Genomic DNA, 15,986 nt, shown 5'->3' on the forward strand with positions numbered 1-15,986 from the left:
TTTGCGACAAGAAGACCGTCCCGAGCGGCTGACGCCTGGCCTCGCACCTGCGGCTGCTGGGAGCTACCTCCAAACCTCCGCCGTCCCCTCCGTCAGCAAAGCCCCTGCCCGAGCAGCCCGACAGCCCCGCTCGGGCTGGGATCGGCGGGTGGGTCCCGCAGCATCGCTGCCTCTCCTCGGGCCCGCGGGACGGCAGCTGTCGCGGTAACCGTAGCCCGCCGCGTGCGCCCCAGCCCGCTGCTCGGCGCCCGGCCCCCGCGCATTCCCTCCGCACCTGCCCAAGTCCTTTCATCGCCTCGCTCCTGTCCCGTCCAGGCACCAAAGACGTCCCAGCGTCGCATCGGTTGTGCTGCGAGCACCCCTATTCGCTGCTCATCGACCCTTTTGTCCATCGCTGCGTTTTCTACGCTGGCCTAATATCGTCCCTTTCCGACCAAGTAATTTCTTCCATGAAACACGGCACCGTCCCGCTCGGCGACAGTCCCTCCGTGCCCTCCCACGGAGCCGGTCACCTTCCCAAGTTACGCGGGGCCGGCGCCGAGGCGGTACCGATTTGACACTGAAGTTTGCTAAAGATTTGTTAACTGCAAGTGGGAGTATTAAAGAAGTATCATCCTTTCCACTTATAAAAATAGTCGCTAATCTAAGTCTCAAAGGAATTACAGACAGGCTTTCAAAACCGTGAGATACAGAACAGAGGCCTCTTTATGTCGGCAGAACGCTCTACTCCAGCACCATATTGCCCCTTTCTGTTTCTCTCATAATTAAATATAAGTAACATACCAGGAGAGCTCCGCTGTATAATTGCTTTATTTTCTGCTTATTAGTTCTTTACCAACACTACAGCCATATTGAGAACACAAAATTCCTGTTTACTTTAGTCAGGGAGATCACAGTCTACAAACTCATTCACTTATCAGACACGATTAACGCCATTCAAAACTTACTCCATAAATTCACATGAACACAAATTGATGCACTTAAACTCCAGATTAGTTTTTTAAATCATAGGATTTCTTACAGATCGCCACTTTGTCCTACAGGCTACGTTTACTGCCTGAGAGCCACTAGATCGTGGTGAGGTTCAGCTACAACCTGTAAAGGTCATGTTGAAAGTGAAACCTTTATATTTTGTTCAGTAGCAATGGCCATTTATTTTTGACGTCGCTGCCACATGTTTCAGTAACTTTTTCTCCCCCCCCCCCCCCCCCCAAAAGACATTAAAAAAATTCAGAAGCATAATCAGTTGCCTTTCACCTACAAAAACAGAATAACAAAGTTGCTAAGGAAATACAAAATTGTGAATTCAACTTAATGCAAAGTCTAGCAAAGAAGTCTGCCCCAGCACTTGAAAACACAGTAAATCAACTTAGACGAAAAATGAAGTTATCGAAGTTTTCATGTTGACTGAGAATAGATTCAAGAAAGTTCAACAACCATTAATAGAGCTTCAAGTTTTCCAGTTTAGGCATTTACTTTGTGCTTGGCTATTTTATTTATGCTCCAGAAGAAAACAGTAACCATATTCTTGTATTTTTAGTCTTTATACCACCACACTACTTGTTAAGTTACATCAACAGAAAAAAAAAAAAAGCTAGAAAATAGAGCAACGGCAAAAAGCCTTGAGTGAAAAAAAAAAAAAATCTCACCTCCTCTTCCTTAGAGCTGAGATTTCAGAGTTCTACGTGAAGCCTTTGCAGACTCTGTCGAACGTCGGAAGGCTTACGGTCAATCAGTGCTCTATCTTCTAGCCTCAAGACCCCGTTCAGTCCCATTTGCAACCCCCATCGAGGCTTTTGGAACCATATTCTAAAGGAACTTTTAAGTGGTCCAAAGCATTCCATTCCAGAAGCGGATTCGGTATTTTTATCTTCCCATACATCTTTGGTAAGAGCTCCATATACAATGTACTTAGCATGCAGAGTCAACACTGCAGAAATGTAGTGTAATGCCCCCGATTTCATGTAAAACTCATATCCTTGGAAAAGAAAAAAAAAAAAAGGAAAAAAAAAAAAAGCCATTTTCTTCTGGTTTTGTAGCATACATTCCTAGAATTCCCCAATCGAGTTTAACTCCGTGAGGAAATCTGAAGTTAATCCTTAAGGCTGAATAAGAACCAGCTGCTTTAACGGGTTTTGCACCCAGCATTAATACTCGATTGCGAGTTTATACTAATACTTGCTCTGGGTGTTGGCTTTTTTTTTTTTTTTTGCCAGTCACATCTGCAAACTGTGATATGGCAAATGAGCTGCTTGCCCTTTAAGAACTAATTATGGAAGTTTACATTCATAGTCGTATACTCTCTCTCTCTCTCTCTCTCTCTCTCCTCCCCGCTCTCATTAGTAGTTACTCAATGGGCTTCAGACATCCAACATAGTTCCCTTCCTCCAGGACGACAGCAACAACCGGCTACCGAGACGGATGGCGAAGACTGCGACTACCTGCCTGAGTTCAGTCGAGCCTTGGAAAACTAAACCAACGAGTTATTTCCTCAAAATGGCTATTATTCAGATGTCAGAATTACCGAGCTCAATTAAAGCTCAGCACCACGGAACTTGCCCCTTCGGAAGTCTACAAAACAAAACAAAACAAAAATTTCTTTCTCCACAACATGCATGTCAGAAAGAATCCGAAATCCTTTTAAGATTTAGATGTCTCCAACTGCCTTGAGATGAAAGCAATTTGTCTCGATCGCAAGACAGGCAAGTCGGTGCTAGAATTTTTGCCTCAACATCTGTGATTGAAAGTAAAACTTGTTGCAACGCTTACACGTTATTGCTGCATTTTCTGGAAGGAACCTATCTTGCATTGAATCGGAGGCTGACACGAGTAGTAAAAACTGCAGCTAAACATCATTTCAGTTTGCAATGCAAGACAAAAACTGAACAGCATCTACCCTGGAACTATTACATCATTCATGTCTTATTTGCTATATGGTTGCTATGTAGTATGGGGAACTTATTTGCATCCCTTCTCATGCATGATGTATGGTTCAGAACTTCACAGCTGACATTTCAAAGCAGTTCTTACATTACCTAGTTAACATTACGCCCGATATGCACTTTGAACATGTTACAATGGTATTCTCGCTATCTGCCACTGTAGGCAAGAATTCGTTTCATTATTAGTCTGAGATACGAAGACAGACTGAGAGTCACTACTTAGTTACAGATTAACAGAACTTTAAAAAAAGTCCTTAATATAAAAAGACAGACTGCAGTTTGATTTTAAGCCATAATTTTCAGTTTACTAGATGAAGATCTATCAACATATTCTGCATGAATGCAAAAAAGTAGCAATCTACAGCAAAGTGATAGAAGAAAAAAAAAATATATAATCAAAAAAGTAGAACCAGAAGCATACACTGAAATTGGTACCCCTCCCCCAACCATCCCCCAAAATAATCAAACCATCGTACGGGCTATCAAGGAAAAAAAAAAAAAAAAGTTACTTAGCAAGTCTACAATGTGTCTTTCCCCTGTTTGCTGGAAGTCTGCCATAGCATCTAGTGCTTGTGTTCGTGTCACATTCGGAGATTAGAGCATCCTAACGCCAAGCAAGAAGAGTTAAAACAGGAATCCAGTCAAGTGTGCAGAAGGAAAGGGTGGTAACTGGAGAAAGGTGATCGTAATCCTATGGATGCTTTTGTTTTACTTTTCAGTAGAGAATCATTCTTCTGGAAAGCCATGTAGGTTATTTTTTTTTTTCTTTAATTCTTTGTAGACTAAATAGTTATTCTCTCATTAGGATTTATAATTGGATGTTAACCATGTCAGCCCTTCATAGAGTCCATCCCCTGTAGTAGCACAGGAGGGCTGCACGTACCAATTCCTATCCCTGATTCGGGTCAGGCCCAGTTTCTCCTGGATTTCGTGGGGTTTCATGGCATCAGGCAGGTCCTGCTTGTTGGCGAAGATGAGGATGATGGCGTCCCGCATCTCCCTGTCATTGATAATGCGGTGGAGCTCCTGGCGGGCCTCGTCGATGCGGTCGCGATCGGCGCAGTCCACCACAAAGATCAACCCTTGCGTGCCCGTGTAGTAGTGCCTCCAGAGGGGACGGATCTTGTCCTGGCCCCCGACATCCCACACGTTGAACTTGACGTTTTTGTAAGTAACCGTCTCCACGTTGAAGCCCACGGTGGGGATGGTGGTGACGGACTGGCCCAGCTTCAGTTTGTACAGGATGGTGGTTTTACCAGCCGCGTCCAGACCCAGCATCAGGATCCGCATCTCCTTGTTGCCGAAGATCTTGGACAGCACCTTGCCCATCTCGGCGGCATCCAAGGGGCCCGGCGCCTCCGGGGTCGGGGGTGAGGGGGAGCGGAGGGCGAGCACCGACCCACCCGAGCAGCCCGGGCGGGGCGAGGGCCGAAGCGGAGCGGGGCCGGCCCGGTGGGGGGGGGGGGGGGGGGGGGGTGTCGGGGCAAGGGCAGGCGGGGCTCAGCGCCGGCCGCGCATGGGGCGGCTGCGGAAGAAGCGGGGCGGCGGGGGGGGGGGGAGGGGGTGAGGGGAGGCCTGGCGGGGCGGCGCGGCCCGGGCGCCGCGGGAAGAGGGGCCGCGCTCCGCTCCTCCGCCGGGCCTGAGGCGGCGGCGGCTCCGCCCGGCTCCTGCCTTGGCTCCCGCCCCGGCGCCTCAGCTCATGGATGCCGGCTCAGAGGGCGGCGGCTCCGCGTCCTGCCTGCAAAGGGACGGAGAGAGCGTGAGACGGGGCGGCGCGGCGGGCGGGGAAGGGGGGGAGGCGCCGGGCCGTTACCTCAGGGCGGCCCGCGGGCTCGGGGCCGGCTCCCGCCGCGCCGCTCCTCAGCCAGCACCGCCGGAAAAGGCGCCGCGCGCGCCCGCCTCACTTCCCCTCCGCCGCCACCGCGCCTGCGCGCGGCGCCCCCGCCCCGCGCCGCCGCCGCCCCCCCTAGCGCGCGTGCGCCGCCGGGAGGGCGGGGCAAGGGGGGCGGGGGGAGCCGCGCCACGCCCCTCCCTGCCGCGGGCCGCGCGCGCCATCCCGCTTCCCGCGCGGCCTCGGGCGGCCGCCGCGCCTGCGCCGACGGAGCCCCGCCCCCTCGCGCGTGGGCGGGAGCATGCGCGGGCGGCCCGCGAGGCGCGGCGCGCGTGCGCCGGCCCAGCCCCGCCTCCCCCGCGGCACGGGCGGGGGGGGGGGCGCCGCTTCCTCCGCTCCTGCGCCTGCGCGGGGCGGGGCCGGGCTCCCGCCGCCGGGACTGCGCGTGCGGGCAGGCGGGGAGGGGCGGGGCCCGGGTGGGGAGAGGCGCCACGCGATCCCACGTCAGCAGGAACACGCGGAGGGCGCCAGGGGCGCGTCTTAAAGGGGCAGGCGGCGGCCGGCGGGGCCTGTGCGGAGCCCTTGGGCCGCCGCTCCTCGACGCCCCCGGCCCCTCAGGCGGGCAGGGCGGCCGCCCGCTGGCGCCCGTGGGGAGGAGAAGGCTGACGGGGCCGGGGGGCTGCGCGGACGGCCTGAGCCCGGGGGGTTTAGGCCCCGCTTTGGGGTGCGGAAGCCTGTGGGGTGCGGCAATGGCCTAAGCGCCCCTTGAGGTGCCTGCCCGTCGGCTGGCTCCTGCGGTGCCGCGGCCACCGTGTCCCACCGGGCCTCGGCTCCCTGCCTGCCGGTGGAAGTGGCAGGCTGGGTGCAGGGGGTCAGGCTCGGGAAGGAGCCCAGGCCCTGCCCGCGGCCGGTCGTGCTGCGCCAAGGTGCCCCTCTCACCGGACCCGAGCGCGGCTTGAGGGCGTATTCGGTCCTGAGCGGCGCGGTGACAAAGCGCAGGGCCGTTGGCAGGGGCAGCGCAGCAGGAGCCGGGGACCCGGGCGGGGAGGTGATGTTGAGCGGCCCTGTCACCGCACCTGTGGGCTGCTGGGGCGGGCCCTCACCAGAGCCCTCGGAGCAGGGCCTCCCCCGCCTAAAACTAAAACCCTGTCTTAGGGCGCTGGGGTTTTTTACGCTGAGGGTGGTGAAGCGCTGGCCCAGGTTACCCAGAGAGGTGGGAGATGCCCCATCCCTGGAACCATTCAAGGCCAGGCTGGACGGGGCTCTGAGCAACCTGGTCTGACTGAAGATGTCCCTGCCCATGGCAGGGGGTGGGACTGGATGGGCTTTAGAGGTCCCTTCCCACCCAAACCATTCCACGATGCATAGTGTCATCGGGTGTATGGCTCCTTGTTGTCTTGGGTCACTCCCTGTAATTCAGGCCAGTGAAATTTAGGCTGTGGCCAGCCCCGCGGGAGATGCAGCGTTCGCCTCCCTGGCCACAATCCTCGCCTCCCTTCCCCGGGCGCGGTGCCCCAGCACGCCCTGCGTGACACAGAGCAGTGCCCTTTGCACGTACATCGCAGACGCACGTTTGGCCGGTTTTGCGGGCATGACATGTCGCAACCCCGCGCTGCCGGTGACGTGCCAGCGAGGCTGGTACGCCTAAGCCGGTCCTCCAGGCCTGGCACGCTGGAGCAGGGGGCTGCCCGCCCAGTTCCTGCTGGCAGGGCCTGTGGGGAGGAGGGCAAGGGGAGAGCAAGCCCGTGTTGGTAGTTGCTTCTGAGCTGATGGAGCGGACGTGGGAAGCGGCACCCAGAACACAAAACCAGCAAAATGTGCTGTGGTCACTTCGGGGTTGGCCTTCAGGGAGGCCAGGTGATGTGGTCACCTTCTGGACTGCACGGCTCTCGGAGAGCACAGGCATGCTTTCACTTGGGATTGCCTCTGTAAGACCGACTTCACCAAATCCTTCTATCCCTTCAAAAATACCAAATTTTGAGTTAATTTTTATGGCAGGCATTTTTGCGATTATGTGGCACACACAAAGCAACCCCCCTTGGAACAGCAAAAGGGAAACTTTGGTGTCTTTAAAGTCTGGAAGAATGGGAGATTTCCTAGACTACGGAATTACTAAGGGAATGACAGTAAGAGTTTCTGCGGAAGCCTTGCTCTTTCATGCAGCGAGCAGAGAGGGAGGATGCCAAGGAAAACATACCATCCGTGGCCTCTCCTAATGAGCGCGTGCAGGCTGCGCCGGGGGTACGGTCTGCCGACACCAGGGCTCACCAATGTCCCTGCCTGCGTCAGGCAGTGCCAGAGCTCGTACTCTGGTGCTGAAAGCAGCAGATAACACTGCTCAGTACTGTACTGGCACGGGATTTACAGCAAGCTGTGGTGATCCCGCTGGATACAGCCAGTTCAGTCTCGTCTCGCTAGCACGGGAAATTTATCTAAATAGAGTTGACTGCTGAGCAGGCCTAAAATTAATGTCAGGATGTGGACGTTCGTGGGTTTCTACTTGGCTCTGTTCTGTGTGACTATTTCTGTGCTGGGGAACACAAGAGGCAGTGTATTAAATTAGGCAGCAGTGATACGGCACCATGGGTCTTGACCAAAATAGTTGGGAAAGGAGATGTCAGGAGCTTTAAAGTACTGCCTTTGTCCCTGTGCAGGCATCGACTGCTCTGCCCACTGGCCTCAGAGCAGCATTTGCTGGTTTCAGGAAACAACTGCCTCGTTAGCGTTTTTGTTCTGACGGCGTAAAGCGTTAAGGGGAGGGTGCGATACGTGAGGTTTTCTCTGCTTTTCTTTTTAATAGCTGAGAGTTACCTTTGGTGCTTTCTCACGGGATCCACCAGTTGAGGAACGTGGTCCTCAAGCGTTACGTATCTCAGCACCCGGCAGCCAGCACAGCCAGTGAAACACCGAATGGCGTCTGGGACGTCTGTCTGTCCAGGCTGCGGGAGGGGATGGCTGTGGTGCGGCGCTGGGCCGCGTGCTGGCGGGCACCATGAGGCACAAACCGAAATGAGTAACTGCGGGGCGGGGAAGTGCCTTTTCTGTCATCTTCGCCCTCTGTTTTGCACCCAGACGTACTGTTCCTTGGGTCTCTCCTCTTGAATCATGGCTTTTTTAGGTTTGTTGGTGACTGCACTGTCCCTCACCCTTGGGGACTGTCTGCAGGGGGGGCTTGGCCAGCTTTGGCTTTGCCCGTTTCACCTGGCAAACAGCTGGGCTTTTCTGTTTTTCCAGAGCTCCTTCTCTCTTTTCCCTCCTGATAAACTAGAAGTGATGGGACCTGTGAAATACTTGCATGCATGCCAAGGCGGGGGCTTGCTTTCGGGGAGACGGCAGCTGCTCTTGCACTGGAGCCGTTGAGGAGCCGATCTCTGCGCAACGGGGCCTTCCGCTGACTAAGCGGCAGCGCCGCTTCCTGAGCTGCTCCTCTCCCCGCAGGGTTCCTGCGTGCCCGTGCTTGATATCGGCGAACGAGAGGGTGCTCCAATCTGTGTTATCCCTTTGCCAGCATGGGCCCGCTCCTGTCCTGGTGCGTGCCCTGCCCTGGGTGGGCCTGCGGCCAAGACGAGCCGTGCTGCTCCAGGCTGCGGTCGGCAGCTTCTGCTCAACTGCCTCTGCCCCACGGATCTCTGAGGCTCTAGCAGCTGCGTGTCCCTGTCCCTCGGCAGCCGGAGTGGGGACAGGCTGGGCACCCTGGTAGCTCCCTGAGCTCTCCCACTGCTGCCTCTGCTGCTGATCAGCGCCTTTCGGCTTGGGCCAGCCCTGAGCTGGAGCACGGTGCTGTATTCTTCAGCTGCCACTGTGTGACCTGCCGAAAGCCTGCAAAGTCGATCTTGCCGTCATCGAAGTCTAAAAACCTGACAAAGAGAAGCGATATGCTGCGCTGCTGCACACAGGAAACCCAAAACTGAATTGAGGACGTGGGGATGTGGCTACAAGTCGTAGAAGAGAAGTGCAAACGCTTCTTCACCTGCACTGGGCTTTATTTGTGAGGATCCTCCCTGCCCGTCAGGAAAACTTTCTGTCCCTGTGGTCTGTACACCAGAAGAAGATTTTACGTGGTTTGGCATGTGTTTTTAAAGTAATTATTACTCCTCTTTAGGATGATATATAGCAAAAAGACATTTGAGCACTCAGCACTTTCAATAGTTAAGATCTCAAATTAGTCACTAATAAGCACTGCGCACGTCAATCCTTGTAGCTCACATTTACCAATCCCGCAGAGAATGGGTGAGAAGCTGGTGAGAGAGCACCACCTACTTTTGAAACATTTCTTATGTAGAGTCATATTCGTTTCCATAAATGAACAGAAAGGATGGTAAACAGGAAGCAGAATGTAAATGGCATAACTTAGACAAGCAAATAAAAGCTTCGTTGTCTGAGGAGCCCCGCTGCTGTGTCCCTGCAGAGTTACTGCATCTCACCTTGGAGAGCCAGGGGATAACATAGCTTGCGTTACGAGCCTTTTAAAATGTGGATTTGTCCCAGCACGAGGTGTTTTGAAAGACAGGTTCTTATTTTTAAGATAGCAACTCGAGTAACTGTGGGATGGAAATGTGTCATCAAAGATGAAGACGTGCGATGGTCTGAGCAAAACGGACTCTTAATCTCAGTGCTCAGCCTGCAGAAGGTTGATACAAATCTACACCCTGTAACCACCCCTCGGGGAAAGAAGTACAGGTTAGGCACTGGACGCACCCGATACAGCGTAGGTTCTTAAGCTGCTGGTTGATTTTCAAGGTCACATACCCGACAAAAGCATTTACAATACCCAGACATGTTCTAGGTTACCTGAAAAACGTGACCTCTTAGAAGGGGTTCAGTTTCACATACCTGCTTAAGAATTAAAAACCTGCTCGGGTCCTTGGCAACACCCAGCGAGTTACTGGGTAGCCTGCAGAAGTTAAATATTTTAAAAGTAAGCACTGGCTGACAATGTGTCGCTGGACGGAGTGCCTGGTGTATGCCAGTATGGATTTACAGCCCAGAGAGTAAAAAGCAATTATGGTTATAAAGCGATCATGGGTTAAAGCCTGGGGAAAGAGATAGCAAATATCTATAGGACCTTTTGATAACTCCTCTGGGCCTGGCTGCAGGGCAGCCTGTTCCTTACCGTTTCTTTCTGCACAAGGAACTTACGGGCGAGGCAGGTACCAAGGTTTGCATCTATTGTTTTGAGGCTGTGTTTGCACGTTCTGTCCTCCACCAGTGATCCAAGTGCTGTCACGATAAAGTGGTGAGCGAAAATGATACACCTTCAACTTGACGTAATAGCCGTCACATCAGAATTAGCAAACCTCAAGGGAACGGATCGATAACCCCCTTTGTTTTTATCTCTTTGGATATAACTACCTTCCCAATCGGTTTGGATTATCAGGCCAAACCTGTTTTAGTACGGTGTAGCTCATCTTGCTTATGTTTCTCTCCTTTTTTGGCAGAGGGAGGTGGGAAAAGACTCTGTTGCGCTGATCCTTCAAAGACTTTTGTGGCTTTCCAAGGGAGGAAAGGGGAGTATAATAATGCTTCGGGTTTAGTATCTATGTTAGAGAAATTCTTCTGTTGTGAAAACAAATTCTATCCTTGATATTACAATCGCATTCCGCTGGTAGATTCCTTGTCATCAAGGTACCTGATACAACGGGCCAAGTTGGGGTGAGTCGGGTTAGAGAAGCGCTTTCCATCAGCGCTGGCCCCGGTCGCGGCCGCCTGCCGGCAGGGAGCGGCGGAGGTGGTCCCCCACGGGCGGCTCGGCCCCGCTTCCTGCGACTCTGCGACGTCGGTCTGTGCAACCGCAGCTGGGCTTGGCCGGGAAACTAAACCTGCCGGCTCCGGCGGCGTGCGCTTCGCCACCGGCAGCGTCACCGGTGGCTTCACCGGCGGCATGGCGTTAAACAGATCCTTGGGCTCTTCCCGTAAGGTGAATGTAGCAGCGTTAGGGAAGGGGTGGAGGTGGGAAGGGGGTGTTGTAGAGTATTCCGACTGCAGCAGATTTCTGTTAGCCTGTGCGTGTGCTGAAATGGCGTCGTAAGGACCCTGAAGAACCGCTAGAAATCCCACATCTGTTGTCAGGAGAAAGCCCTGTCCTGGTCTCCCTGGAATTCCTCTAGCCTCCTGTGGGAGTGGGGAAGGGCGCTTCCCAAGTGGCCTCCTGGCAGGAAAAACAGCTTGCCCTCCAGGCTGTTTGGGTTTGGTTTGTATCTAAAGTACATCGAAATGCCTTTGCAGTTACTGTTGGCAAGCTGGCTTCTCCTTTCACAGGTTATTTTCAGGACCAGACAGAGGAAATGTAGGTGGGGAACACTGCCTGCCCAAATTTCTGTATGCGAAAATCCTGAATCACCGCCATGACAATATCGGCCTGAAAAATCATGAAGCCTTAACAAGAGTAAAAATAATTTGTGAGGCTTTTCCTTCCCTCTCTGATTTTTGCATTTTCACACCCCATATTTCCCAGCAGGAACGAAGCGGGAGATACACCAACGATCTCCGGGACTCAGCCAGATGGACTGGCTGACCCCGTGGAGACCTGCACCCTGAGGATTTTGGACCCCAAGCCAGGGAAGCGCCGATGCCCAGATGTTCTGAGCCGCCCCGGTGTCTTGCAAAGCATGGCAGTGACACGGGGATGCCTGGGAAGCTCAGGGTGGGGATGCTTTGCAGTCAGAGCCGCGGGCCAGCAGAGATCTGCTGTATTCTGCTTCCGCGCTCTAATGCAGAGGGGTTTTTGCAGGCAGCTCCCAAGGGCTTTTTCCTGCAAGGTGTGTTTTAGTTGTCATTCAAAGGGTCAAAGCCCGAGTATTGCCTGGCCCTCGCGAGGGGTGGAGGTCTGGAGCTCAGTGGGATCCCCAAGCCGGTTCTTCGGGAGGCTGGAGCCCAGCTCACCCGTACGGCTTTGCACAAAGCCGCAGCCCCTGCACATGGGGGAGCTCAGCGGGAGCCTGGAGCAGCTGCTCCTGCTGAGCAAGAGGCAGCCACTGGCTGTCAGGTGGGCACCACGGGGCAGAGCTCCCCCCGAGCTCAGAGCTGAGCGACTGAGGTTTCCCCGGCTCTGGGTGGCCTCATTTTTCATTTCTTTGGCAGCTGGCAGCCACAGCAGGGCACACCTCTCTGCTAGCGGGCCGGCACTGCTGTCAGGGCTCTACATCTGCATCCTGGCTGTCCAGTGTCCCTCCTCAGTCTGCCAAGCTCGTTCCCAGCAGATTTGCTCAGGCAAACCAGGTAGTTTCATGTCTTGATTCACTCCTGCTATGTTTCTTCATGTGATGAAAAATTTTAGTATAGGAAGAAATAGTCCCCGTGTTACTGGCAGGAGGAGATGCCAGCCCTGCGTTGTTATTTCTGTGTAGACAGCTTGCCTTTCTCCCCTGATCGTGGATGTCCAGCCTACATCTCCTCATGCCTGTGACCCCTAAGTCATTATCTTAATGCCTTTAACCAAAAGTCCAGCTGTCACTGACAGCTCTTCCTTAAGTAGGTAATAGGAGCCCAGAAGAAGATGTCTCTCTCTCCCATGCAGCCCTGACACCCTTAAGGACTTCAGGCTCGTGCAGCACTGGGGAAGATCTTGTTTGTCTTTTCTGAGATGGAATTACTGTGTGTGTACTTTAGCCCTGGACTTTGCTCCACTAACTTGGGTCAGGCAGTCTGGAAGAAATGCTTGGATGCCTCCCGAGTGGCTGCTGCTGGCTCTGGCCTGGGGCAGGAGGTGTGCCTGTGCCTTGAGGAGGAGCCGCGTCCCTGCCTGGAACTGAGGCACGTCCGTGCTTGGGCAGGCGGTACACCCGTGCCTTGACCTCTGCACTTCAGAAATGCAATGCAAAGACACCATCCTTCGGTGCCGTTAGCCCTTTGGTCAGGGCTAAGCTGGCTGCAGGCTGGCACTGTGCATGGCATCAGCAACAGCCTCGGTGGGGAGAGCCTGGAGGGGCTCCGCGGAGGCTCTGTGGGCTGGCGCTGCTCTCCGGCAGTGTTTGCCATCTCAGCAGCTGGTTCCGCTCTCCTCCCGGCTGGCGTGGAGTCAGGGATGGCTGCTGCCCTCGGAGGTGGTCTGCACGGCTTTCGCGGATAAACGCGACAGTCTGAGGACCCTTGCTGTACTGTGCGTGTTTGCACCCCCCAGAGATCCCCCAGGCTAGCGCTCAGCTTGTCTGCAGAAATAAGGTGTATCTGGAGGGGGAAAAAAAAGGCCATTTTGGCAATGGCAGACCATGGTTTGGGGTCAGCTTTGGCTCGCTCTGCTAGGAAAGGGGCAGCGGTCTGCGCTTCTGGATTAGCCCAAAGGCTGCCTCGGCTATCGGAGCACGTTGGCTCCAAGCTTTCCATGCAGCCCCAGGTCTCCGTGGAGCCAGAGAGAGGTGAGGGGCCTGCAGCATCCCCAGTGCAGAGTTACGGGATGTCTGGGGAAGCTCTCTTGGAGAGGCCTCCGAGAGAGGCAAAACACGCAGTGAAGATCTCAAATACTCTGCGAAAGTATTTCCAGACAGCTGTCTATTGCAGCCATGAGTGGATAAAGGCAAGAAGCTCCTGCATTTTATTCCTTGCATTACATTTTTGTTACTTTTAATATCCTTCTCTGAGATTAAAACACTTCATTACATCTGCAACTATTCACTGCAGCAAGTCAGCTGCCTCCGAGACTCTCTTCAGCAAATCCTTCCGAGCTCTCACTGGACATCCTAGAGCAGGATCATGAAAATTTTTAGGCCTATAACAGCTTAACTTGGCCTTTCCAAAGCAAGGTATTGTGTTGAATCTTGACTAGAACAGCTAAATTTTGCTTCCTGTATTTGATGCTCCTTCTTCCCCCTGCTCCCACTGTGCTGCTGAAGCATTACTGCATCCCGCTGCCCGAGTTCCCGGCTGCCACAGCAAGGCTGGAGGCGCTGGTCCCCGAGCGCTGGAGAGCGGAGGCAGCAGGAGCTGCGGCCAGCCGGGCACGGTGGCTTGTGCCTGTAATCCAAGCGCCGGGGAGGCTGAGGCTGGCGGACGGCTTGAGCCCGGGGGTTCTGGGCTGCAGCGAGCTGTGCCGAGCGGGCGTCCGCGCTAAGGCCAGCATCGATATGGTGGTCCTCGGGGAGCCACGGGCCACCAGGTCGCTTAAGGAGGGGTGAACCGGCCCAGGTCGGAGACGGAGCAGGTCAAAGCTCCCGTGCCGGTCAGTAGCGGGATGGCGCCTGTGAACAGTCCCTGTAGCACAGCCCGGGCGAGAGAGCGGGACCCAGCCTCTTTTGGCATCTTTCCCCTGTGCGACCCTGCACTCGTCAGCTGTCTGTGCCAGGGAGCAATCACAAACGGGTCAGGTAATACTGGGGAAAGGCAAAAGCATCTCCCACAGGTGTTTGACCTGAAGATGCTGCCCCGGCCTTGCTCACTCAGGTGTGCTCATGTTTTGGTGGTATCTGTTGTGATTTCTTGCAGCGGTGAAAGGCCCCAGTGCAGGACCCAGCCAGACCTTTGGGTTCCCAATAGATGTAACCACTAAAATGGGAAATGGCGGGCGGCAGAGTTTCCCATTGTGTTTTTGGCTCAGAGAACCCTGCACACCTGCGGGTCAGTAAGCATCCCTCAAACACCACCGGCTTAGGCAGCCTGCTCCAGGCCGAGACGGGGCTCCAGCTCCCAGGAGCGTCTCATTAGTCTGCTCCATCGGGTATTTACTGTCACAGCTCATTTGTGTCCTCAGCTCTGAGCGTTACACTCTTAGGAAAACGCTGGCGAATCAAGAAGCCTTTCTCTATGAGGAGTGTTTCAAAGCAGGGAGTGGGACATCTCTTATCTGCTCTTCGGTAAATGAATCGTACTGAGCTGTCCTGGAGATAGAGCTCCCTGATGCGCCTCGCTTGGCTTAAAATGAAAACAGAGCATCACAATGTGCCTCTTCTGGCTCAAAATGAGGACTCTGGGCTTTCTCAGCTGCTTAAACCACCTTGTGCTCAGAAATCTGTCTTTCCTGTCTATCCATCCACCCATTTTTGAACATAAAATACAAGGATGGTCTCTCAGTTCCCCACTGCCGCTGTGTGGCCAGGCAGAGCCCGCACAAGATGGATGTCACGGAACCTGCAAAAGCCTGAAAACCAGCCGGGCACGGTGGCTTGTGCCTGTAATCCAAGCGCCGGGGAGGCTGAGGCTGGCGGACGGCTTGAGCCCGGGGGTTCTGGGCTGCGGCGAGCTGTGCCGAGCGGGCGTCCGCGCTAAGGCCAGCATCGATATGGTGGTCCTCGGGGAGCCGGGGGCCACCAGGTCGCCTAAGGAGGGGTGAACCGGCCCAGGTCGGAGACGGAGCAGGTCAAAACTCCTGTGCTGATCAGTAGCGGGATGGCGCCTGTGAACAGTCCCCGTAGCACAGCCTGGGCAAGAGAGCGGGACCCAGTTTCCTTTTGCCTGGGGAGCGGGGCGGCGAGGTATCGGGAGGTGTTAAGGCTGGGGCACGACAGCACGGACGCACTGGGGAATCCTGGCCAGGACAGAGGAGTGGCGACCGCGTCTCCTGGGGGGGTTTCTCCAGGGGAAGGAGTAGCGGGAAAAAATGAGGCGTCTCTAAATGGGAAGGGAGAGGGTCCAGAAACACTCTTTTAAAGAAATTCCTTCCTCAAAGAGATGCGCCCGATCCTGCGCTGGCCCCCAGCTGGATCCCACCGCGAGGTGCTGGCAGCAGACCCCAAATTGATGTAAGAAACAAGGAACTGGGGTTTGTGCTGAGGGGGTGCCAGCTCTCCTGTCCTCGACCAGCTCGGAGCCCGGCTGCCTCCTCAGCAGCTACGACCCGAGAAGGGGGCCAGGGGTGGGGGGGAGGCGGGGAGCGGGCCGTCCCCGGGCGCGGCGGGGACCGTGGAGGCGGCGGCGGCGGCGGGGCCGCTCTCGCCGGGCGCGGTGGCGCACGCCTGTAGTCCCAGCTACTCGGGAGGCTGAGCCCGCCGGATCGCTTGAGCCCAGGAGTTCTGGGCTGCAGTGCGCTATGCCGAGCGGGCGTCCGCGCTAAGGCCGGCATCAATATGGTGAGCCCCGGGGAGCCGGGGGACACCAGGTTGACTAAGGAGGGGTGAACCGGCCCAGGTCGGAGACGGAGCAGGTCAAAGCTCCCGTGCCGGTCAGTAGCGGGATCGCGCCTGTGAATAGCCACTGCAGCGTAGCCTGGGCAACACAGAGAGACGCGGGCTCCTTTTGGGCCACCCGCCCACCGACCCCGCTCGCCTTTTGCCCCGCGAGACACC

At 55.2% G+C, this 15,986-nt stretch overlaps 1 protein-coding gene and 3 non-coding genes across 4 annotated transcripts; 3 read left to right on the top strand and 1 right to left on the bottom strand.

Annotated features, from left to right (window-relative positions):
* Positions 1–792: 792 nt before the first annotated feature.
* Positions 793–4,891, bottom strand: ARF6 (ARF GTPase 6). Its single transcript, XM_087746906.1, has 2 exons — positions 4,756–4,891; positions 793–4,680 (listed from the first exon to the last, which is right to left on the bottom strand). Exon 2 carries the CDS (start codon positions 4,269–4,271, stop codon positions 3,744–3,746), a length of 528 nt encoding a protein of 175 aa, XP_087603032.1. The 5' UTR covers positions 4,272–4,680; positions 4,756–4,891; the 3' UTR covers positions 793–3,743.
* Positions 4,892–13,701: 8,810 nt separating this feature from the next.
* On the top strand, positions 13,702–14,000 carry LOC148056940 (signal recognition particle RNA). The gene has a single exon (XR_015702413.1).
* Positions 14,001–14,852: 852 nt separating this feature from the next.
* Positions 14,853–15,151, top strand: LOC148056941 (signal recognition particle RNA). The gene has a single exon (XR_015702418.1).
* Positions 15,152–15,635: 484 nt separating this feature from the next.
* Positions 15,636–15,935, top strand: LOC148056942 (signal recognition particle RNA). The gene has a single exon (XR_015702416.1).
* Positions 15,936–15,986: the final 51 nt, after the last annotated feature.

This window comes from Nipponia nippon, unplaced genomic scaffold, assembly GCF_047370975.1.
Source record: "Nipponia nippon isolate SJK-2023a ecotype South Korea unplaced genomic scaffold, ASM4737097v1 scaffold_11, whole genome shotgun sequence".
Classification (NCBI taxonomy): domain Eukaryota; kingdom Metazoa; phylum Chordata; class Aves; order Pelecaniformes; family Threskiornithidae; genus Nipponia; species Nipponia nippon.